The sequence below is a fragment of the Coccinella septempunctata genome, chromosome 1, assembly GCF_907165205.1.
Source record: "Coccinella septempunctata chromosome 1, icCocSept1.1, whole genome shotgun sequence".
Classification (NCBI taxonomy): domain Eukaryota; kingdom Metazoa; phylum Arthropoda; class Insecta; order Coleoptera; family Coccinellidae; genus Coccinella; species Coccinella septempunctata.
This window is the reverse complement of record NC_058189.1, coordinates 49,171,666-49,195,847: the sequence shown is the minus strand read 5'-3', so window position 1 is coordinate 49,195,847 and position 24,182 is coordinate 49,171,666. Positions and strand designations below refer to the sequence as shown.

The 24,182-nt window shown below is 33.7% G+C and overlaps 2 protein-coding genes across 2 annotated transcripts in view; both read left to right on the top strand.

Annotated features, from left to right (window-relative positions):
- Positions 1-128: 128 nt before the first annotated feature.
- LOC123319305 (mucolipin-3-like) lies at positions 129-2,063 on the top strand. The gene has a single exon (XM_044906199.1). The coding sequence runs from the start codon at positions 270-272 to the stop codon at positions 2,031-2,033; it is 1,764 nt and encodes a 587-aa protein (XP_044762134.1). The 5' UTR covers positions 129-269; the 3' UTR covers positions 2,034-2,063.
- A 9,986-nt stretch (positions 2,064-12,049) lies between these two features.
- Positions 12,050-24,182, top strand: part of LOC123308810 (GTP cyclohydrolase 1-like) — a 36,298-nt gene continuing 24,165 nt past the window's right edge. The window contains exons 1-2 of the mRNA XM_044891668.1: positions 12,050-12,312; positions 23,642-23,851. Coding sequence (XP_044747603.1) covers positions 12,132-12,312; positions 23,642-23,851 — 391 coding nt within the window. The 5' untranslated portion in view covers positions 12,050-12,131. The remainder of the gene's footprint in view (positions 12,313-23,641; positions 23,852-24,182) is intronic.

The window sequence follows — 24,182 nt, the reverse complement described above, 5'->3', positions numbered from 1 at the left end:
TATTTGACTATGTAAATATTTTTTGACTAGATAAATATTATTTCAAACAAGCTGGAACTGGCCATTTCAAAAAGAAAAATGTTAACCTCTTTAAACTGTCAATCAGCTGTTTGACTCATTGAGTGTTCTGTGATGATAATTTTCAATAACAAAAAGGGCAGCCTTTGTTGTGTTGTGAATTTGGTAGATGTAGATTAGTATTTTCTTTCCACCCTTACGAAGTGAAGTTCAATGTTATAATCAGTGTGTTTTGATACGTGAGAACCAAAATGGATCCAGAAACGAGCCAAGAAGTCAGGCGTGAAGAGTATCAAGACATTTCGGTCGAAGACTGCATTCATTCCATATCAACATCCAGTTTATTAACAGAAGATCGCTTAAGGAAAAGATTACAATTCTATTTCATGAATCCAATAGAAAAATGGATAGCCAGGAGAAGAATTCCCTACAAGTTCATTATACAGCTAATCAAGATTGTTCTAGTCACTCTGCAACTATCGCTGTATTCCCACACAAGATACCAACATGTTAACTACACTTTCGATAATAGAGTCTCATTTTGCCATTTATTTCTTAGAGGATGGGATCCAACGAGAGAAATAAATTCCTATCCCCCTACTGCTGGACCTTTAGCTGTGTATGTGATAGAAGATTTCTATTCTACGATAGATTTTGCAGTCGAAGGCTATGCAAATGTAGGTAAGGCAATTGGAACCTACTCATATACGAATGAAGATAATTCAATGCCTGATATGGTCTTTTGCTTATACAATTATAAAAAAGGGGACATTTATGGTTTTAATGAATCTTATGTATTCAATCCAGAAATTGTTGAAACCTGCAGCAATATAACATATGATAAAAAGGACCCATTTAAAGCTGAAACATACTTTCAAAACCAAGACATAAAATTTTCATCTTTAGTCAAAGCAGTATTGAAATTTTCACTGAAAACAGTAAATTTCAAATCTACAGGTAGGATTACACCTCCTAATTGTTACCAATTTGACATTATGATTACATTTGATAATGAAGATCATGATGGTCAGTTAGCAATAAGTCTTGAGACACAACCAACAAGACTCAATTGCAAAGGTGATGTTGAGTATGTAATTGAAGATGAAATCGATTCTATATTACGAAGCCTGCTGAATTATATTATCATTTCGTTATGTGCAGTTTCATTAATACTTTGTGTAAGAGCTATCTGGAGGGCCATTCAATTGATGAATGTAACTAAGGAATATTTTCTTACTACTTTCAATAAACCACTTAGTACCAGTGATCGTTGGAAATTTTTCAATTTGTGGTTTCTGATGATTATTGTGAATGATATCTTGATTATCATAGGCTCATCTATTCAACAACAAATTGAAAGAGATGAGTTTGTTTCTGATCAGTGGAATGTTTGTAGTGTATTTTTAGGAACAGGAAGTTTGTTAGTTTGGTTTGGGGTGTTGAGATATTTGGGATTCTTCAAAACATATAATGTTGTTATTTTGACATTACAAAAAGCCTTCCCTCAAGTTGTGAGATTTTTGATATGTGCAGTCCTCATTTATGCAGGTTTTACATTTTGTGGTTGGCTTGTCTTAGGTCCTTATCATCTTAAGTTCAAATCATTATCTACAACTTCGGAATGTTTATTTTCATTGATTAATGGGGATGATATGTTTGCCACTTTCTCTATACTTGGTACAAAATCCGAATTGTTGTGGTGGTTTTCTAGAGTTTATCTGTATACATTTATTAGTTTGTATATCTACATAATACTCAGTTTGTTCATTTCTGTTATCATGGATGCTTATGAGACTATAAAAGAATACTATGAAAAAGGTTTTCCAAAGAGTGATTTGCTTATTTTTATTGGGGAAACCAATTTAGATGATGTTTCTAATGGACTTTATAGAACAAGGTCTACTGATAGTTTAGGTCTCGGTTTAGGTGGTTTGTTTAAATACTTTTTCTGCTGTAATAGGTTCAACAAAGAATATAGAGTAGTTCCAGTTCCTAAAAACAGTGAAACTTCATAATAATTACTCCAGATTTTCAATTCACTTGAGGAAATTTTATTTGGTGATATTTTCCTACATTTAACTTACTGTAAAACCTTGTCTTGGGTACTCATGTTAGAAATGATGAACTAATAAGTGAATACACCAAAGAATTTTTATTCATTGAATCATAATAACACAATATTTACATCATAGAATATCTGCTTTCTAATGTTAGAGCAGATATATATATATATATTTACTTTATTTCAATATTCATTAGGAGTTCTACTCAGAAAGGTTCCAATTTTTATTTATAAATCACTCATTCCTTTGTAACTTTATAGAAGAATGAGTAATAGTGATCAAATTTAAATTGGGGAACAAAATTTTTTAATATACAATGTATTTTCTTCAGAAGGCTAAAATATTTTTTCTTCTCAGAATGTTCACTAAGATCAGCAAAATACTTTTTATCTTAGTCCATTGAAGTACAAAATAAGAATATGAATGAGGAATAAAACTGTATTAAGGGATATTTTTATTAAAATGTCATCATTTTTAGCTGAATGAAGACTTTATTTTTCTGTTTATAGGTATCTTAACTTTCCAGAAATGGCAATTTATTCATATAATTTTAAGAAATTTCATTTTATTGACATCTTAATATAAGTATCCCTTGCATTGTTCAGATTATTTGTAAATTGATGTATATATGTGCAGTGTAAAATATTTAAAATATAGTATTTTTTATAAATTTCAATGTTTTATTTCATACAATCATTTTATTTATGAACAGTATATTGAAGAAGAAAAAATTATATTCTTACTAAAATTATTTACAGTACATATTTTGAAATAAAATGGCAAAACTGATAAGCTTTCTTCGTCATTATGAAATATTTAAAATCTAAACTGGTAGGTAACAACTTTCAAGAATTCCTGTATAGCTTCATTAAAACCAAGACATCTCTTTATGAAAATACTTCCCTTCATATTCATCTGAAATTTACAGTTTCTCAACTACAAATAATGGGGTATTGATGATGCTCATTTAGATCAATGGTAAAAATTGAATTACCTGATTTACACTACAATGAGTTCAAATAAGAAGCACGTTGCACGTGTTTTGCTGAAATGGGTGGAGGTAAACATGTAGTGATAATGTAACTCAGCCTAGTAAAAAAGAGGAAACTCAGTTTTTGGTCCAATTATGGATTTTCATCAAGTATCATCGGCAATTCATGGAAGGAATTTATAAAAAACACGTCCCAACAGTTGAAACATATAAGTTGCATATTGAAAAGCTCAAAGAAATGAAAGATGTCATTTACTATTAGTAAATGATTATGATGAAAAATTAAAACAACTACTATACACTTATTAAGGTACATATATTTACTAAAATATTCAAATCAAAGTTTCCGGTGAGTCACATTAATTATTATTGATTAAATCAATTTATGTTTAAACGGCAAACAGCCTTTCTTAGATACGAACAAGAAAGAGATAAGGAGCCCTTATTACCCCTATTCTATCTATGGGATCACAATAGGGATAATTACCTTGGCATTTAAGAAAATCGGACAAGATCTTTGAAGCGCAAATTGATACTGCACTTCTCATCAGGAGGTTGTTGAGGGATATAACAATAGCATCATAGTTTTACAACGTCTTCATTATGATAAAGTATCTGTTCCATAACGATAGAGTAGTTTGCTGATATCGAACCCATCTCAAGCATTTAATAACTTTGTAACATATTTGTCATCACAATATGAATTACCTAAGTTCATAACTCGTGTGCAAAATGTAGATTTTCGATGCAGAAAAATTTTATCAAAAAAAGTTTGAAACTTAAAATCATTAGACACTTCATTGCATGAGTTGAGATATAATATCTTCTTGTGAGTATATATCTCGTAAATAAAGAAAAAAACGGCAAAACTTTATATTTTATTGTTTGTTTAAAATTTGGACTCCACATCATATAACACAAATTATTATTAAATATGAATTATGCATAAAATATTATGTTGGGGAATAAGAAATTCTTTATTTTTTAGGTAGACCTAGATATGGATGTAGTGATGGACATCATCTTCTAAAGTAGCTATCTATCGAACAATTTATTTCAAATTTCGTAGGAAAGGTAACATTCCGAACTTGACCAATTCTCTTGTTATAGAATTTGTTATGTCCATTTAATTTTCAGTTATAGGGCGGTATTTTGAAAGTGGATGTCAACAAAAAGACAATTCGTTTACGTTTTGAGTGTTTCTTTGATGAAGGAGAAAATGTGAGGCAAGCGATTGAAAGTATATGAATGGTATTAACGGTATCAGTACTGTTACAACCAATTATTAATTTAATTATTTTTTATGTTAAAGATGCACCCCACACAGGTACCTCTACGTCCGTCGTCAAAAATATCGATAAAATCAAAGAAATAAATATAATAGTAGTCGTAGCATCTCCTAAAAGCTTATAAGATCGATCATAAAACAGTTTTAGACCATTCGCACAAAGCTGGATTCGAAATGGAGCTCGGTGTTTGGATGCCACACCAATAATGGACAACGGACGTTTTCGTCGACTTATAATATATATCTGAGATTGGAAAGAACTAACCTGCGCCAGTCACGAAGAAGTGCTCATTTACACCATTCGAGAAAACCTAACAATTTAACCAACATAAAAAAAACTTTTTTTCTAACGGCAGCATGCAGACAATTATTGAATTCTGGAAAAAGTACTGCATTAATAGACTGCCTGCCGTTAAAAATATTCTCAAATTTATTCCCTAACATCAAACTACTTCTATAAAAAAACTTTGTGATACCCTCTACTACTATTCCTTATACCTTCGTCAAAATACTGCGCCTTACATTCGCATACTCGACATACTGTTCAATAAGACATAGGTACCACAGACCTGTAGGTTAACGATTTGCTTCTTTGAGTGGTAATTGACATCGCCAAAGCCCAAAGAATTGTCGATTTTTTAATCAGCCAAACACGAGCGATTTTTTAGCTATTCCAATTTATGTTCTGCAAAGTTTTATTGAGTGAAAGTACAGACTTCAAGGTACATACACTTTTAGTTTCAACTTAATTATTTTTGAAATGATAAACTTATGCCGAAATCGTCCATATCGAGAAACCTCATGATATAAAGAATACAGATTTGTTTTTGAAAACTCAGGAATATCGAAAGCAAATAGTCAAATGGATCATTTTATATGAAACGATTTTCGTGGACAAAAACGTTTAGTTAGCGTTTTCAATCAAATCGTTATCGTCAATAGATCATAATTAAAGCTGACTTTCCCAAAATAATATTGACTTGGCTTGAAAATAATGAAAATTATGGTCATTCGAAATGCCAGTCATCACTTACTCGTTTGGATATTATTGCTTAATTTTATGAATAAATGCCCATTTTGCAAATCGAAAATTTATTCACTCAGTTCCTAATAAGAATTAGTGGAGTAAAAATCGATAGGAAAAAATTGTACTGTCTAAATCTTTAACTTTTTTGAGCTCATCTTGGTCACTAGCCAAACAAAACTATTACTGTGATCATTTCTTCACTATACAGGGTTAGAACTATTTAGAGGGGGACTACAGGGATATCGAAAACCGTTAGAAATACAGCGTAGCTTAAATTATGAAAAAGTTGCGTTATTCAAGGATGAGTGGGTGGGTGTAAATATCTCTGATATTTCCTGAGATATCTCGAAAAAACTGAAAATCAAGATTATCATTTTTTTTCCATAACTCATTTGTTTTTGGAGATAACTACACGAAATTCGGTGTGTAGTCATAATCCTATAAAGCGATTATACTGGTGTACTACTTTTTCGTAATTCAAGCCACCCTTCATTTTTAACGGTTTTCGATATTCCTATAGTCAGCCTCTAAATAGTTCTAACCCTGTATATCGATTGGTTCGAATTCAGTGTTGATAGAAGTAAAAATTGTTTAAGATTCTATACATGCATGGAATTTTTTATTTTCAGTTCCAAAGAGAGACGGCCATCTTTTCAATTCCCTTTTTCCAACTCAAATGATGAATGTTCATAAACATCTAATGACAGCTTTCCATATTCATCTTTCTTAATTCTCGATTCAATTTTTTTTGTTATTGAATTTATAATTCCAGCATCAAAAAGAGAATAAATGAATAAACTGCACATTTCTAACATCCTGGGCTACCATCTTCTTGACATACGGTCCATACCTACGGATGCTCTTTCTTCAGGTAGGTGTAGGTATTATTTAAGGTTGCTCCGGTCGTTAAACTTTTTGCTGTGTTCAAGTGCAGCGAAGAATGGAAAGTAATTGTTCGGAGAAAGGATTTGGAAATAATAAACCAATGTGCGAAATTTTTTATCGGAAAATCCGCGCTACCATATTCTTGGAAGTGCTTCGTATGCATTTACATATTTGTTGGTTTTGGCTGTTCTTCGAAGACCCATGCAGATGAAAACGGTTTTTTTTTGAGATATAATACATATATCGATGATTTGTAACTTTTTATAACGATGCTATGCCCGAAAGTTTGAGATACCTGTCTCATCGAATTTCTGAGCGCTTTTTTCTAGAAACGAGAGCGTATAATATTTGTGGTTGAGGGGAGTTTACATACGACGGGACTCTGTCGCTTTCACGCTATCCGTATAAGGCGTAAAGCAAAGATTAGAGTTAAACTCTACAATCTTTGGCGTAAAGGGGGAAATACTACCAGAATGTGGGGTGTTCCAGAACACTTGAACGATAAGTAGAAATAACGAATATTACAATAGTTGTTTCCACTATCGTCGAAAAGATGGCAGCACTTAACGAACGTATATTTCAATTTCACCAGGATACGAATTGTAGCCAATCGTGAGACTTTTGGAGAAATTTTTTCATGTGGAAATTCGTAGAAGAGATAATTGCTCCTCGGAAAGTTAATAACATGAATGAATATTTGTTCTTCAATGAAAAATTTTTTTTTCCATTTGACGAATACAAAAATTTCTGACTTTCCGAGATGACGAACTGATTGAATTCAATTATAATGGGAGCCCCATATGAATTAGTGGTTTCTGACATTAGATATTCATTTTCTCTTTTTGAACTGACCATTAAAACGGTGTAGGTTACTCTTAATATATCCAACTGAAGTAGTAGCCTCTCGTTATTTCAATAGAGTAATTTAGATAGTGGCGAGCATCCAGCCTCCTCCTGATAGTACGTGGCTATTAGAAGGAGAGGTTGTCAAAAAACCACAACATTACCAATTCAAAATATCTACCGAATCACTATGTATAACTAAAAAACATCTGTAAACGAATGTCTGTTTCACCAAGGATTTAAACCGAGTTTAGACTTAACTGTCGTTGAAAGAAACTCGCTGATTTATGTCGATTACAATGATTAGCTGCAGTTAAAATGGAGTGTCCCTGTGTTGTGTGGTTTATTTATCCTCCTTATATCACTTATAAACATAGAAGATGTCAATGTTAGCAACAGTTTGTTTGAATTTTAATCTGAGTTTAGGAATTGAGTGTTGGGTTGAATACTCAAAGGTTTAAGTTAAGCGGAGTTTATCACCGTTTAGTGAAATTGGCCCAGCAAGTTTTGCAAATGGGGTAAGTTGTAGTCGCTGAGCAGTTGGCAAGATATACTATTGAATTCGAATAAATACTCTACTTTTTTTAAATATGAATTAAAATTATCAGTTTCCTGTTGTCCATTCAATCTACACCGAAAATATACCTAATCGTATAAAAAATTTCATGATTCATTTGTATAATTGACCTTATATTATTGTAGCTAACTGTATCTATTAGAGGAACTTCAGATCTGATGTGAGTAACAGAGGTATGACAGCATAAACGGCTTAAAACGAACAATAGAGATTACAAACAGGTTTGTTCAGCGCCAGGTTCAAATTAAGGTTACTATAAACCTTAGAACATAGATACATGGAATGGACATTCAGTGCTACAAATGAATGTTTTGTAGTACAAACATTCGATGCTTCTCTGTCTAGCGCGACACTAAGGCAGTGGCGTTAAATTTAAAAATTTACATACATCCTAATGTATTCGTACTGAAAATTGATGCGACACTGATGTCCAAATCAACTGTCTCAATTGTGATTGGCGACACTAAGCAACTATCTCGCTCCAGTCTTTGGAATGTTTATTTTCCATTCCATGTATCTGTGTTCTAAGCTATAAACCGATTTGGTTGTTGCTGATGTAGTATATGTATGTAGCCCGTCTAGAAAATATCCTGAAAAAACAAAGCTCAATTGTTATTATTCAGTATATATTTTTATTATTATAACAAAATATTGATCTCATTCACTTATACAACCTCCATTTCTTACATATTACCATTGAGAATTAAACCCACTTAATACTCAATGATATTACCCTGATTCTCCATAGGCTCCGATGCTCCGAAGTACCCCTCAGCAGAAGCTCTTCTAGCTTGTACGAACGAGTTCGGAGAACCAGTTGTGTTCTGTATAGACTTTGTGTCCTCACGCCTTCTTAGGCACAGCACTGTTTATTTTAACCCAACAGTGAATGATGGCCCGTATTCGTATCGACTAGAAAATTTCTTCTCTAGTCCGGGGTCGAACTCAGTACCTTGTGGTATACTAATCCGGCGCTTTAACCACCAAGCCACGGTTGATATAATTTAATGGTAACCACTTGGTACACCGGAAACTCTATCACTTCCATAATTTTCGATTATGGTATTCCAGAACTGTAAAACTGGCTGAATTAAAACATCTTTATTTCGTGGCGCTGCTCGTTCAACTTCAATCAATTCAATTTAGTTCCATGCATATATTTTCGATGGGACTAAGATCTGGTGAAGCTGCTGACCATGAAATGTTTGTCATAGATTCTTGAGGTCAAAAGTAACACACTAACACTAAGTAACACTAACACAAAGTAACAACAGAAAAATGGTACAGGAATACCTTTACCAGTTTTTCTGAATCGGCTAGGTTTAAAAAGATACAGGGTGTTGAAAAACTATAAAAAATTGTTATTTTCAGTTCTCATTCAATTTCTGATTATAGTTTTGCATTCATTTGATTAATCTTCTTCGAACACAAGATATCACCCACGTCTTCCAGTTTTCTCTCATTATTACCATTACGTTCCATAAAAATACCAAAAACCCAAACCTTGAAACTAAGTTGGACGCTATCTTATGAATGTAATCTACTTTGGCTGAACACAACTCTGTTTAAAAGATCCACAGATGTGAAGTGTCACAGATTTAGCTAGTTATTTTGAAGGTAATTTTTTTTCCAAGGGTGGCACAGTTCATTATGAAAACTTAAAATGGCAATATCTTTTTATCAGGGCAGAATCGATAAAAATGGTATAGAAAAAAGCTTTTCCTGTATAGAAAAAAGGTTTCTCTTCTGACCTCAAGAATATACTGTTGAAATATTTTTATGAGTCAAAGACTCACCCTGTACATATATGGAAGGTTTGGAAACAATGAATGAAATCGCTTTAGTCTTTTTTGCGCGATGCGAGATAATAACGCAAAACCGTGTTTCATTTTTATTCATAAAGATGGTCGAAAGTTATTACGAAAAAGTTGAGGATAGAGAACATTTTTTAGAAGAAACGGAAATCGATATTATGGAGCAAGAGTGGCGTATGACAATAAAGATTTGGAGTTGAAAATAGGAAGTTACATCGATGAGAGTATTCTCCTGTAAATTTTCACAATGATTCGCCTTCCCCCAAAACTACCTTATCATCTTCCAAGTTTGATCCAAATATCTGGGTTGGCTAATAACTCTTGAACAGGGTAATACATATTTTTGTAACCCCAATTTTCTCGGAAACGGCCAAATATTTTTTTATTCTGTAAACGGCGTATTGTACAAGACAATGTTGTCTTCAGATTCACGTAAAAATCTGCGAAAACATAAAAACGCCAGGCGTCGCGGCGCTGTAATTTATTTTTTCTCAGGAACAGACATTTTTTATTATGCCATTCGAAAGAAGAGTTCTTTCGAAGTTTTTTCTAAATACCTTTTTTCCTTCATTTCAAACTGTCAGCGACCTACAGCGTGTTTTATGTTAATTCTATTTTATTTACATTTTTTTCTGTTTTGCGACAGTATGCTTTCCTCTGGCGTCATAGATGTGGTTTTGTAACAAACTATTTTTCCTGAGTAAAAGTTTCGTGTTGTCATCTTTTTAGAGCTTTTTGGGTTATCATATGAAAAAACGCATTGTAAGCTTTGAAAAAGATGTTTTCGCTCGATGAAAAAGTGGATATGTTTTCAATTTATGGAGAAGCCAACAAAAATGCATGCGCCGAAATGAAGTGTGAAGTTTGAGGTCAAAAAAGTAAACCAGAGTTACGCAATAAATTAAAAGAAAGAAGATGTCCACCGAAATTGTGAAAACCGAAAAATTGGAGTATCCAGCCATCATCGAGTAAGCAGATTTACGAAGATATGCTTAATACCCTTGGTGATTAATGTACTTCGTACGCGACCGTGAAAAATTGGACTGCAAGCATCAAAAGAGGTAAATTTTCCATTGAAGATAATGACGATCGGGAAGGCCAGTTTTTGTGTCAGTCCCCGAAAATATCGATGCAGTTCATGACATGATTTCATCAGACTGTCAAATTGGCTAAAACGGATATCTGAAGCAATGAATATTTAATACGAACGACCCAAAATGGATCCCCAAATGTTTGAATGTTGACCAAAAGCGTGCAAGAGTAGAAGCATCGCGTTCCATCTGTGCTCGATTTGAAAGTGATGTAGACTTCTTAAATCAAATTGTTACTATGGATACTTGGGTACATTTCTACCATCCAGAAACAAAGCAACAATCGATGGAATGGCGACACTCTGGTTTTCCAAGATCCAAGAAGTTCGTGTCCAAAAATCTGCTGGAAAAGTTTTTGCTTCAGTTTTTTGGGATTGCCATGGAGTAATCATGATTGATTTTTTGGATAAGGGTAGAACAATAACCGGAGATTACTATTCGACATTACTGACCACTCTACGGGAAAAAATTAAAGAGAAAAGACGCGGAAAGATATCCAAAGGTGTTTTGTTTATGCAGGACAACGCCCCTGCACACAAATCTCATGTTGCCATGCAAAAATTTCGTGATTTAGGGTTTGAATTACTAGAACACCCCCCTTATTCACCTGATTTGGCTCCATCCGACTATCATCTCTTTCCTCAACTGAAAAAAAGTTTAAAAGGTCGTAAATTTTCTTCCAACGTGAAGGTAATGAACGCTGTGGAGGTCAGGTTTGCAGAGCAAGAGTAAAATTTTTTTTTAAAAGGTCTGGGGACTTTGCAGGTTCGCTGTAATAAATGTTTGTTTGGTTCTATAGTAGGCTAAGAATTTTTCTATATATCCTCGTATAAATGGAATAGAAATAACATGAAACACGCTGAAGATTGCATACGGTTCAAAATAGAAGAGTTTTTCGAATGACATAATAAAAAAGGAATATTCTTGGGAAAAAAAGGCGCCGCGACGTCTGCCGTCTTAATTCTTTTCTCCGACTTTTACGCGCATCTCAAGTCAACATTGACTTGTACAAAAAGCCGTTAACAGAATGAAAAACTGTCATCCCTTTTCGAGAAAAATGAGATCACCTGATTACTGAGATAATTGAATCACCCTGTATAAAAGTTATTATTTCTTGTTTTTTATCGAAAGCGAAGTAGATCTAGAAATTCTAAGACCCTCTTATATTGATTATGAAAGGACCTAGCTTTATAGGACATTTTACCTCAAAATTGAAGTCACTATTCACTATTCAATAGTCGAAACAGTGGATCATTCGGTATATAAAGAGTTTTTGATGTTCACCAACAAGTGTTGTGATGGGGTTACCTTATGATACTTTCATTCGTTCTCACCCATTGACATATGATAAATCAACTTTTATAAAACCTCGAAATGAACCCTGTGACTTCAAGGCAACATACCCAGTGTTCGTGAAAATCCCACATAAGCGGAGCGGCGAGTATTCCCAGTATAATTCGCGCTTGTCCCCCTGAAAAGCTCAGTTCTCCTACGGTATTAGGCGCGTGCGAACTGATTTACTGTGCTGCTTTAAATGCCAGTCACCAAGGAGCTAACACTCGATCTGCAAGACGGAAACGAAGTTATGACATCTAATGGTGAAAATTGCAACAATAGAAGGCCAGCGGTTACGCGAACCCTCTCTGAAAATTACGAACTGAAAGACGTTGAAGTGCCTGGAACCCCAAAGACGCCCAGAACTTCAGCAACCCCAGGTAAAGAAAATTCAATTCTCATGTTTTTAAGCCATTCTTTTTTTTAACTTTTATAATGATTCAACGTGATTTTTATCCTTTTTATCATTTATCACTTTCGGTAAAGTTTATGTTGGCTTCCCTTTGAAAACCGGAAGAAACTTGTTGCGCCCCAACGATTTTTCGCAGTCCATATGAAGAGATACCTAGGTGCAATTCATAACTAGTTTTTCGCAATAAAATACTTTTGTTCGCGATTCTTCCAAATTTTTCTGGTTTCGATGAAAGCTTGACTCAGTTATTATTAGTTTAAGTTGATGATTTCCAAAAAAAATCATGCAGTACTAAATAAGTGCAAAAGTTATTAAAGCGAGTTTTTCCTCGTAAAGTTACACGATGTCAAAAATGAGAAAAAAAAAATTTTTTCTTCTCGAAAGTGCTGAAGAGTGAAGAAATGGCATTTTGTAGGTATATGCCCATCATGTTCTACGAATCAGAAGGCTGCAATAAGAATCGAAGTGACATGACAGCCACATACTGGATTTTTAGATTCCATTTACAGATCTGTTCAGGCATAATATTGTATTTTATTTTTTATTAGGAAACTTTTGCTTTCACGGACATAATACAATTTTAAAAAGATTTGCAACTCTTTAAAAGATAACAACACTATAAAGAGATATTTATAATGCCTCTTTATTGATAGATTCAGCCCACAATATGCCATTCCTTCAACTTTTCAACTTTTTTTTACTTACTCATTTTTGAAAGCGTGTAACTTTGAAGGAAAGGCCTGAGCGCTTTAATTGACATGAAAGGCCCTCTTTAATTTCCGACAAATAATCATCCCCTAAAACTTTCGCACTTATTCGGTAACAACCTGTATGGCGCTTCATAAAAAGTTGCAACATGTACTTTAAAAGTAATTGGAAGCTCGAAATGACAAGAGGTGATATTGTTTTGATTTCCATTGATAAATCTCTGTCCAAACCCAAGTAAGACTTCGCTAAATATACAATTCAAGAGTCGGCTTTCGTTCTACTTATGTCTTATCCTTTTCATATTTTTTAATTGATGATTTGAATTATTCCACCCCTTTTACAGATTCCCCAACCCTTCAAACTTGAAGACAAAATAAATATCGTGCGATACACCCTTAAAGTTTCTTTTTATGTGAAAAAATAATATTGGAAATCTGTTGATTCCTTTTCAAAATATTAAACTCAAAAAACGAAATGTATGTTATCTCCAAAATTTCGACTTAAATACTGGAGCATTTCAGTAATTGATCTCTCACATTCACTATAATAAAGTTAATGAATTATTGTTGTTGACGTTCGCAAGAACGTAAAATATCATTCGAATAGCGATGCATGAAATATAAATCAAGTTATTCAATATTTGTTATTAATGAGGTATTCCTCGAGAATTCATTTGTCAAATCCAATATTGTACTTATAAACAGATTCTGAACATTATTCGAGGAGCATTGAGTATTTCGTTGATATTATTAGTTTATTCACTTTTTATTTCCAACGAAAAAGCATCTTTAAAAGTGTAATGAAATTATCTTTTCAATTAGGTGTCTCAAAATAAAAATAAAATAATTTTCTTGAAAACTGATAGGTGTAGTTGGTGAATCTCACAAAAAATTTCAGAAATGCTGAATGGTAGTAGGAAATTTTCTTATTAAATTGTCATCGATCGACATTGAATCGAACTATTGAATAATGCATTTGCAATCACCTGAATAAACAGTCAATCATGTAATACATATTTTGAAACTACTGCAAAACAAAGAGCCTCAAAACGAATACTAAGTGATTCTTCAAGCGTTGAATTAATTGCATGCGAAAGAATTGACACTAATTAAAAGATAAAATTCTTTGATTATTTACATAAGGTTTCCGTACAATTTCTAAGACCTTGTTCTAAATGGATTCATTGAAAGAAATATTTTGATCTTCCATCAATGCAGCATTTGGAACCTTGAGGATAGTGAATTGGTCGTTTTCATAAATTGATTCAGAATCGAATTTCATTTTGCTTGAAAGTCACACAAACTTGTATTAATTGAAGGTGAAATATCCAGTTATACAAAATTACAGTTATTTATGATGTTCATCAGATCATACAGGGTGTCCGCCCCAATGGGGCAGCGGTCGATTACTCTAATTCTACACTGCGCAAAAAAATTAACGAACATTCTGAAAATTTCAATTTTAATGAAAGTAAACTCTACATTGACTTTATAACTTATTTTTTATGTTCTCTCGGGAAGGTTTTGAACGAAACAAGACACATTAAATGAAAGAAAAATTCGGGATTTCACCGAATCTTATGTGAAAGAAGAGAAATGAACAATTTCCAAAATACTGAAATGCTGATAAGTGATTTAATACTTGGTATTTCCACCCCTTGCGTCAATTACAGCTCGGCAACGACGGTTCATACTCAAAATGAGTGATCTTAAAATGTTCTGATCTAATCCTTCCCCTTGAGTAGGCATTTGTTCGATGTGAGGCATCTCTTGAATCAAGTCCGCGTGCTCCATTTTCTCTTGATGTTTTCTCCTTCGTTTTCAATACTGCAATAACAAAAATGAACTTATACATCGAAGATTATTCAATAGTTATCAATGAGAAAAAAGTCAATATTTTCTTCACTTTCACGTGAATGACACCATACAAGGTGATTCCAGTGGGTTCACATTTGTGACGTACAGAGGATTCTTTGTAATATGTAAGTACGGCCTGTATACTGCTGGCAAATTGGGATTCAATACGGATTTTATTTTTGCAGATTTAATTGTTTCAATGGCCTCATTCAGCTTAACTTTTGGTGGACAAAATGTGCCCTTAAAAGGAATGTATATGTATTTTTGGTTACAAAAATACATCCGGCAAATTCAAATATCTTTATAATATTAATATAAACTTATATGCACTGCGCAAAAAAATTAACGCATATTCTGAAAATCTCAATTTTAATTTTAATGACAGTTAACTCTACATTGACTTTATAACTTCTTTTTTATGTTCTCTCGGGAAGGTTTTGAACGAAACAAGACACATTAAATGGAAGAAAAATTCAGGATTTCACCGAATCTTATGTGAAAGAAGAGAAATGAACAATTTTCAAAAGACTGAAATGCTGATAAGTGATTTAATACTTGGTATTTCCACCCCTTGCGTTAATTACAGCTCGGCAACGACGGTTCATACTCAAAATGAGTGATCTTAAAATGTTCTGATCTAATCCTTCCCAGATTTCTCCAAGTTGGATTCCTAAGTCATTAAGAGTAGCTGGATGATTTTCTGAACTTCTCAGCCTTCTATTGAGGTTGTCCCAAACCTGCTCAATCGGATTGAGATCTGGACTTCTTGCTGGCCATTCCATTCGAGAGACTTCAACCTCTTCAAGGTACTCCTGAACGATGCGCGCACGATGGGGTCTGGCATTATCGTCCATAAAAATGAAATTTTCACCAATGTATAAGGCAAATGGCACCACATGCTCTTCAAGAATGTTCCTTATATACTTATCAGCATTCATAGCTCCATTATCAACGACCACTAGGTCTGTGCGAGCAGTCAAAGATATTCTACCCCATACCATAATCGATCCTCCCCCGAAACCAGTAGTATTCAGGAAATTGCAGTGAGCATATCTTTCATGTGGACGTCTGTATACAAGGGAACGTCGATCACAATGGTAGAGGCAGAATCTAGACTCATCTGTGAAGAGAACTCTTTACCAATCGGCATCTTCCCAATGGATATGCTCTCTCGCAAAATCCAAACGCGCCCTTCGATGGGCTGGGGTAAGAGCTGGGCTTCTTGCCGCGACACGAGGCCTTAAATCATATTTTCTGAGGCGATTTCTCATTGACTGAGTGCTAATTTGCACCTCATGAGTTTGCTCAAGCTGAATTTGAAGGAGGCGAGCGGTTGCAAACCGTTGTCTCAACAAAGAAACCTCTCAAGTAAGCTTCTTGAATGGCAGTTGTTACCGGTGGTCTACCCTGTCCTGGTCTTCGGACATTCATACCTGTCTCTCTGAATCGCTGCAACATTCTGGACACACTTGTATGGGAAACTCCAAACCTTTCTGCAATTCTTGTGTATGTCCACCCTTCTTCTCGCAAAACTACCGCTTGGGCACATTCCTCTTGGGTCAAATTGCGTGTTTAGCGTAACATAGCGATCGAGTGTAGAAAATCAAACGAAAGAAAAACTATTGATCACTAGAATTGATCGAGAACAAATGATTTTAGAATGGAGCCAATACATTCAAAATCTGATAATATCATCTTTTTTTATTCCTGCTGGGAAAAAACATCTGTATTGAAGAAAACCGTTGAAAGTGGATAACATATGCCTGCATAATTCTGATAAAAATAATTATCATTGAGAACATCTTCAGTTGTAGAATAAATTTGAGATTTCTATAATGTGTGTTAATTTTTTTGCGCAGTGTATTTCACAGTCAAAGTTTCTTGAGGAAATCTAGTACTTAGGTTTATATTTTCGTTACAAGTAAACAAAAATAATAAATGGGTATGTATCAGTTAAAAAATTGAATATGGTCTTTTTCAATTTTGCCTATGAATCACTTTCAAGTTACTTGACATTGTTCAAATTTTGTTCGTATATGAGTTCAAGCAGCCAGTTATGTCGAAATCTGTCTCGCAGTTAAATGACAATTATTTTTTCCACTTCTTGGACATACTCTTATTTACACATATAACACACATTTTGTGCGTTTATGATAAGCCATACGGTCGGTGGTTTCATCATATTCAACCTACAGAATAGTATACTGATCTGTTTGCATCATCTTTTAGATAAATTACGAAATATTTTTCGTTATTACTGGCTTTACCGAACCAGCCACACAAGTCAATGATTCCGATATGATCTGTTGTGATTTTCATCGCCATTGAACACGCTACTCTTTGCTATGTTCTACGGTTGGTATACGTACTTAATATGAGATAAGGAAAAAAATCTTGTTTATGGTGTTGTTAATCAGCACATAAGTAACTAATTGACTTCAATACGATATTTCTCAACAACTACACCATCCTGTAGATCTAGCTTTTTATTAACGATCTCGATTACATTACGGGTTGAAGGTTTTTGTGGTTAACCTATGAACATCTCAATCAAAAATCCATCAAAGAATCGATAAATGTCGTAATTGTATCGGTTCTTCCACTGGAAATTTGAAATTGGAAAATTCGTGATTTAGGAACTGGTGACCATAATAGTCGAACCTAATAAAAAGTACACAAATTGACTACTTCTTTTTCGAGTTCATGTATTAGCTTTGAAGTGAAATATGAAAAGGACTGAAAAATGTCTTGCTACCATAGTTCTAACAAGATAATTTTTTTTTGAAAATAGTTGAGTGATGTCTTTCATAAGTTGCCGATTTTACGTAAAATGGGAATATACATACAGTGCGTCAATTTGAAAAGATACCACCCTTAATATCTCGGCCCCCCATGCAAAATCAGAAAAAAAGCAAAAAGAGGTAAACTTCAGTTCGTAGTTGGTTCCAATCAATTTGTATCTACACCGTGAGCATGGTCACAGCAACCCCTAAAATCTCAAATAGGAAAGGGGGTTGAGACCTTATTTAAAGGTTATATAATGCCGTTCACCTTTATTGATAGTAGGTACTTTCGAAAAATAAAATGTAAAATAGTTTCAAAAGCAAGATTAGCATTGAAACATAAAAATAATGAAAGGTTGTTGGCTATAAAAGATTTTCTATTCATAGAAGAATACCTGATGATACTCAAATCTGCTTAAAGAAGTAAAAGATCTGTTAATAACACTCAGTTTAGATAATCAACTCGACGTAGCTGGAAATATATGGTTCCAAATTTAGTGAGGCAACGACTCACAGATAGGGGTCTTGATATTGTCTTGATTTCAAGACAATATCAAGACAAGTTCTTGAAAATTTCAAGATCTTGCCTTGATTTCAAGACAAGAAGTAATTTCAGAATTTCAAGACAGGAAAAGAAATTTTATGTCAAAAAGAAGATTTCTTGTCAAGAAAACAAGAAATCTTGAAATATTTTATCTAACCATGAATACTCTAAAACGCGATTATTTGTGAGAAACATCACTTATTTTAACATGAAATACCTATTCACTTATTGCACAAATTTTTGCTAAAAATGTCAATTGAAAATAATTAATGATAATCTTGTTGAAACTCCAATTGAAAATTAGATTTGCAATAAGTCAAGGCAAGATTCAATATATCAAGAAAACGTCATACCTATAATACGATTTTTTTAGATTTAGAAGTTTGTCATCAAGACAAGAATTTTTGTCTTGTCGACACCTACTCACAGATAAATTTCAAAAGGAATTGGTAGATGAGGACTCCCCAGACTGGATACCTTTAGATTTTCTCCTCTGAGATGTAGAGGAATTAAAGTTGGAATGAGCACTACATAAGTGAATGCGGAGTTGAAGTTTTCCAAAACGTATTTTATAGATAGTTCATATTTTGTCTACAAAATAATGGACAACATTTTGAAAATCTTTTTAGTACGAAATTTTTCAATATTTTCTTGTTACATTTCAACTCTTACCATCGTTACTATTCTACTCTTTTTTATTTGATTTTTTAGAATGACTAACAATAAAATGACAAGCGTATGGCATTCTTGAAAAGGCAATCAAATTTCTTTTGAAACAAGGTGTCACTCAATCCACTTCCCATTCAAGATTTTAGTGATTGCTGTCATGCTGTTATCACTCTCACAGGGTTGATACAAAGTGATTGGAATCAGATGTATAAAATCTCCCCCTACGGACCAAAGTTTACCTCTTTTCGCATTTTGCATGGAGGTCAAGATATTAAGTGTGGTACCTTTCCAAATTGACACACTGTATAAATGGAATATTTTGAATTATCAGATATAGGAAACAACTAAGTTTCAGTTTATTCACATAGCGGCTATACGAAAAGTTTTTTTCTGTTATTCAGGTTTACGATAATTTAATTGAAAAACCATTTAAATTATTGCAATTTGTAAAAGTTTGATTTAAACCTTTTTATTCTCGGGAATTTTGTTTTTCGTGAAGGTTTTCTGATCTCTACTAATCTAATTCGTTTGAAATCACAAGATGCAAGTTTATATCATACGCAACGCAAGAAGTAGGTACCTATAGTTTATTTTCCTTGTCGTAGAATGAATATTTTTGGCAGATTGAAGAAGATTTTGAAGTTATTCTTCACGTACCTATGATGTATATATGTATGTCGACGTTTGCTTTGAATAGTCATGTCTATTTGTTTATAATACTGTTTGAGCGTGTATATAGAACATATTTTTTCAAATTCTTCAATATGTTTCGGTCGAAGGGCCATCCAGAAAATGAAAAATATAGGGAAAAAAACATTGAGCACAAAACATGATCAATTTGGAATTTGTCTTCAATAGATGGCCAGTTTATTGCTTAAATAATTAATATTTCTCTGAATTGAGTTTCTTCTTTCCTTCCACTTCAAACCAAATTCATTAGAAACTCTTTATACAAATTCTTGTTATTCAATTTATAATTTAATAATGGATTTTCATCAAATATCGGCCGCAGCAGCTTGAAATTTTTGTATCCTCCTTTTCTCTTTTGATAATATTCCCTTCCATTTGATAACATTATGATAAAATGAGATTGATAGGGGATTCATCCCCTATGTAGTTCTGTATTCAAATTATCATATGATGTTTCTTCAAAAACGGTTGATTTAATTTAAAATAATATATTATATCCGAACCTGTTGAATGCAATGACTATAACAACTTTTTTCATATGATTCGGAAGTTGATCACTTCCATCAACTCAGTTCTACAATCTCTTCTCAATTCAAAATTGAAGGTTCCTCTTCTTCGAAAAAAATACCATATAGGCCTACAATCACTTGTCCATAATACAGAACTATACATGTCAATTCAACACAAATTATTAAAATTATTGTAAATATCCAGTGCACCAATTTATAATCGGATCTCAATTGTCAATCCGGCCAATCAAGGCAATGCGGATTTTGTCTTATTAATTTCATATGTAAATGTACCTTGACTTTTCATTCTGCAAACTGAGTTGCAGTTGAAAATTGCTGTGTAGTGGATTACCAACAGTAATGATCAATGATTTCAATCACTAGAGTACACTTCCTTATTTCAAGGTTTCTTTCTCTGGGTAACTGCAAAAGGAGTATTCTGAGGTAGACATGTCGCGCAATAACAGAAAAATTCAGGCTCGTAATAAGGAAGTCAAACTTGATGAGCCAATCTCGATCAGCATTGTGTCAGATCGTAAAATATTCAATAATACAGCTTCTATCTCATGAATTATGGAAAAACCCTGCTTATTTCTCACTATGTATCGTTTTTTTTCCAACAAATACATGCATTGTACAGAAGTTTATCGCCTTTGAGTAGTAAAATTTAGATGCAAGGAAAAGAGGAGGATGAAAATGTCACCTTCGGTCATTATTTCTGATAAAGCAGGCAAAAATAAAACACATATGGATAGAATTTGGCATGCACAAAAATCGACTACCAGAGCTGTTCATTCCAATCGACTCATTTTGTGTAGAAAATCTATCGAAACATCATCATATTTCCGAAAGTGTTGAGAAAGCATTTGAGTACCATACAAAAATATATTGTTTCCACATTTAGCTACCGGGTTTTTATTCCGTAGTCCTAATGAACTCCAGTGGGATGGCTTCAAAGATTGTTCCTGCAAGATTCTTTTCCAAAACAACTTAGTCAGAGGTTCATGCTCTCTGATTCCTAATTCTCCTATCTTCCATACCTTCCCTGGGGATATTTTTAGGATGGCCTTATGGGCTAATCTTTCCATTACAAGATGAGATCTGTGATTCGCAGTGCCTTGTTAGGCATGTTCTCACGGCTAGTCTTTCTATTAACGTGCGTTCAAAAAAATTCGTCGTCAAGTAGGCTAGGGAATTTTAAACGTTGATATTCTGTGTCTGAGCTTAGGTATTTTCTTGAATTAGGTATACTATACATCGTAATTTTGTATGGATAGGCACTTTTCAGGAAAAGTTAATTTCGCCCAAAGTGCGAAAATCATTTCTTCCATTGAGTCAGATCCCACAAATCCATACAATCTGAGGCGGTTAGAAAAATTCTTGGTAAAAATTTTAACCGATGTCCACTATTTTCATACGTAAGAGACATGAATCTTAAACGTATCGTGGTATTATGTATTTTTTTTTGTAAAAGGGTTCTACCTATATCAGCAATATGAATAAAGCACAGTAAGAATCTCAATATGTTTTTTAATTCTCTATAAATATTGAACTGCTTTGGTGGTTACTGAAATTCCAAATAACTGAATTACATGAAAATAAATATTGGACAATTTATAATGCTTTCTCCTTATTCATAAAGTTCTTCTGTTGAAGTTCCATAAAAGAAAATAGGTCCCACATTTTGCCATTGACTGATGCATACCGAACACCAAATTTTTCTGGATGCTACAACGATAAGTAATCAATCTTTTCAATTTTCTGATAACATGTCAATCTTCATGAATTTTTTTTTATTTTTCATTCAAAATCGTGTGGCATAAAATATGCCAACAGATACTCCAGCCACTTGAGATAAAAACCGAACAAAGGTCCGTGGAGCTTCTGTCTTCTGTCATCATATTTTCATTATTGCTGAATAACTCTGAGGTTTTCTTCTCTGGTCGACCACTCCTTTTTTTGCCTTAAACATACCTGTTCCGTCAACGCATCGCAAAACAGTACTTTGGAAAGACTGATTCTTTCAGCTACATTGGGAATGCCGCTGGAACATTAAAGAATATTTTCCGCCGACCTCTTGATAATAGCACTGTTTAACGTACAACAAATTAGCTGTTAATGAACCCTTTCATTGGTTAATTTCCTATTAATGCATTATTGTCATGGGTAATCGAACATAGAAGTATTCAGCAGCTTCCCAAATACTTATTTCATTTGTATGTCGCATTGATTTTCCTAGTACCTAGCAGGTGAATTGAGAAGAGATGAATTGTGGTGGTTGCAGAAAAATTATGATGGTTAGAGAGTAATCAATATATCTATGTACTACAACTCCAGCTTCCACCAGCTCCACACATTCTTTAACAGATATTATAGGGAACGATATCAATGTGATTTACTCAAAATGTCACAACTCGAATATGCCCTCTATGGACTTCTCGAATTGTTCCATCGACCGCATAAATATCAACATTCCGATATGAACATAGAAAATTTATAAGGTTTCAAATTTGACCAGCTATCGATAAAACATTTTTGCAATCAAGAATTCACATTCAATTCAAAATGTGGTCGACGGAAAAATCTTGTAATCAACTCTTTTACTAATTGAGCGATTAATGATCTCGAACATTAAAATAAATCAATCATTAATCGCTTTTATTAATAACCTAGTTGATTAAATAACTATTCCACTCTCCTTCTATTTTCTCCCCAATTTTAAAGTAGGATTCAATAATAAATGCTCTTTACACGCCCGTAATAACCATCTTTGTAATTTCCTGACAATTTTTATTCAACAACAATCCAAAATGCTAACTTCTAACTTGACAGTTCACCTGGAAAATAGTACAGCAAAAGCTAAGAATTACGTTTAGACACGAAATATCGACGTTGAAAATTCCATAGCCTACTTGACGACGAAGTTTTTTGAACGCACTTTATATCGAGGGGTTTTTCTCACTGTTCTAACTTGCCTTGGCATGTTAGATCTTTGCCCCAAAAGTGATTACTCGTCTCACAATGATGATGTGCTTTCATCGCAGTATTTTTGGTTTACATCCCCTAGTTTAACCATCCAGATTTCTGAAAGTCATCAAGGCCTTTATTGCTTTCCTATATAAAAAAACACAAATCTTTTGTTTAACTATTAACGACTTCGTCTACTTATACTTGATGCTAATTTTCCAATAAAAGATAATACCGTAGTCTAAATTTTTATTTTCAAAACCTCGGGCAATGGCTATTTTAGTAGTATAGAATGTTTCCACCAACTGTGGTAGAAGAATGTCTACCCGAGTACATGAAATCGTATTTTGCTAATGATCTCCATTCGAAACAGAAACGTAATTGTGGTTGAACGGAACGTATCAGTTTGGATTGAATGAATGGATTGCCTAACTGCGAATTCAACATAGAATAAACATGCAGTTTCGCCCCGAAGCAAACTCAATAACTCCACTCCAAGTTATTGGAAAATCTCCTGAATCACATTGACGTCTTCATGCCGAAGTTTACTTATCTGTATTTTTATTTCTAGGACACGAAAACTGTACATTCCACCACGACCTAGAACTTGACCATCGACCACCAACGAGGGAAGCCATGCTACCCGAAATGTCCAGATCGTACAAATTATTATTAGCCTCCCTTGGGGAGAATCCTGAAAGACAGGGCCTTCTTAAGACACCAGAGAGAGCAGCAAAGGCAATGCTGTTCTTCACCAAAGGATATGATCAAACTGTTGAAGGTAAATAAGCATAATTAAGCATTTTGGCTGGACTTTACGGACAGTGATCGATTTTGTGATTTTTTATACATGCAGTTTTTCATAAGAAATCGGTTGGTATTAGTCTCAACTCCGGCAAGCTCGTAGTTTAGGAAATATTAATTTTTGGAAATTGCATATTTCCAGTATATTTGTCAAAACCACAGAATATCAATAGTTTTTTGTGTTGTTTCTATGGTTAATATAATTTCAGTATTCAGTACAACAAAAAATTCTTCGTCGATGTTGATGCAAAATTTCTTATGGAATCATGACAAAAAGTGAAAAAAGAGTTATTTTGTGGATAACCTAT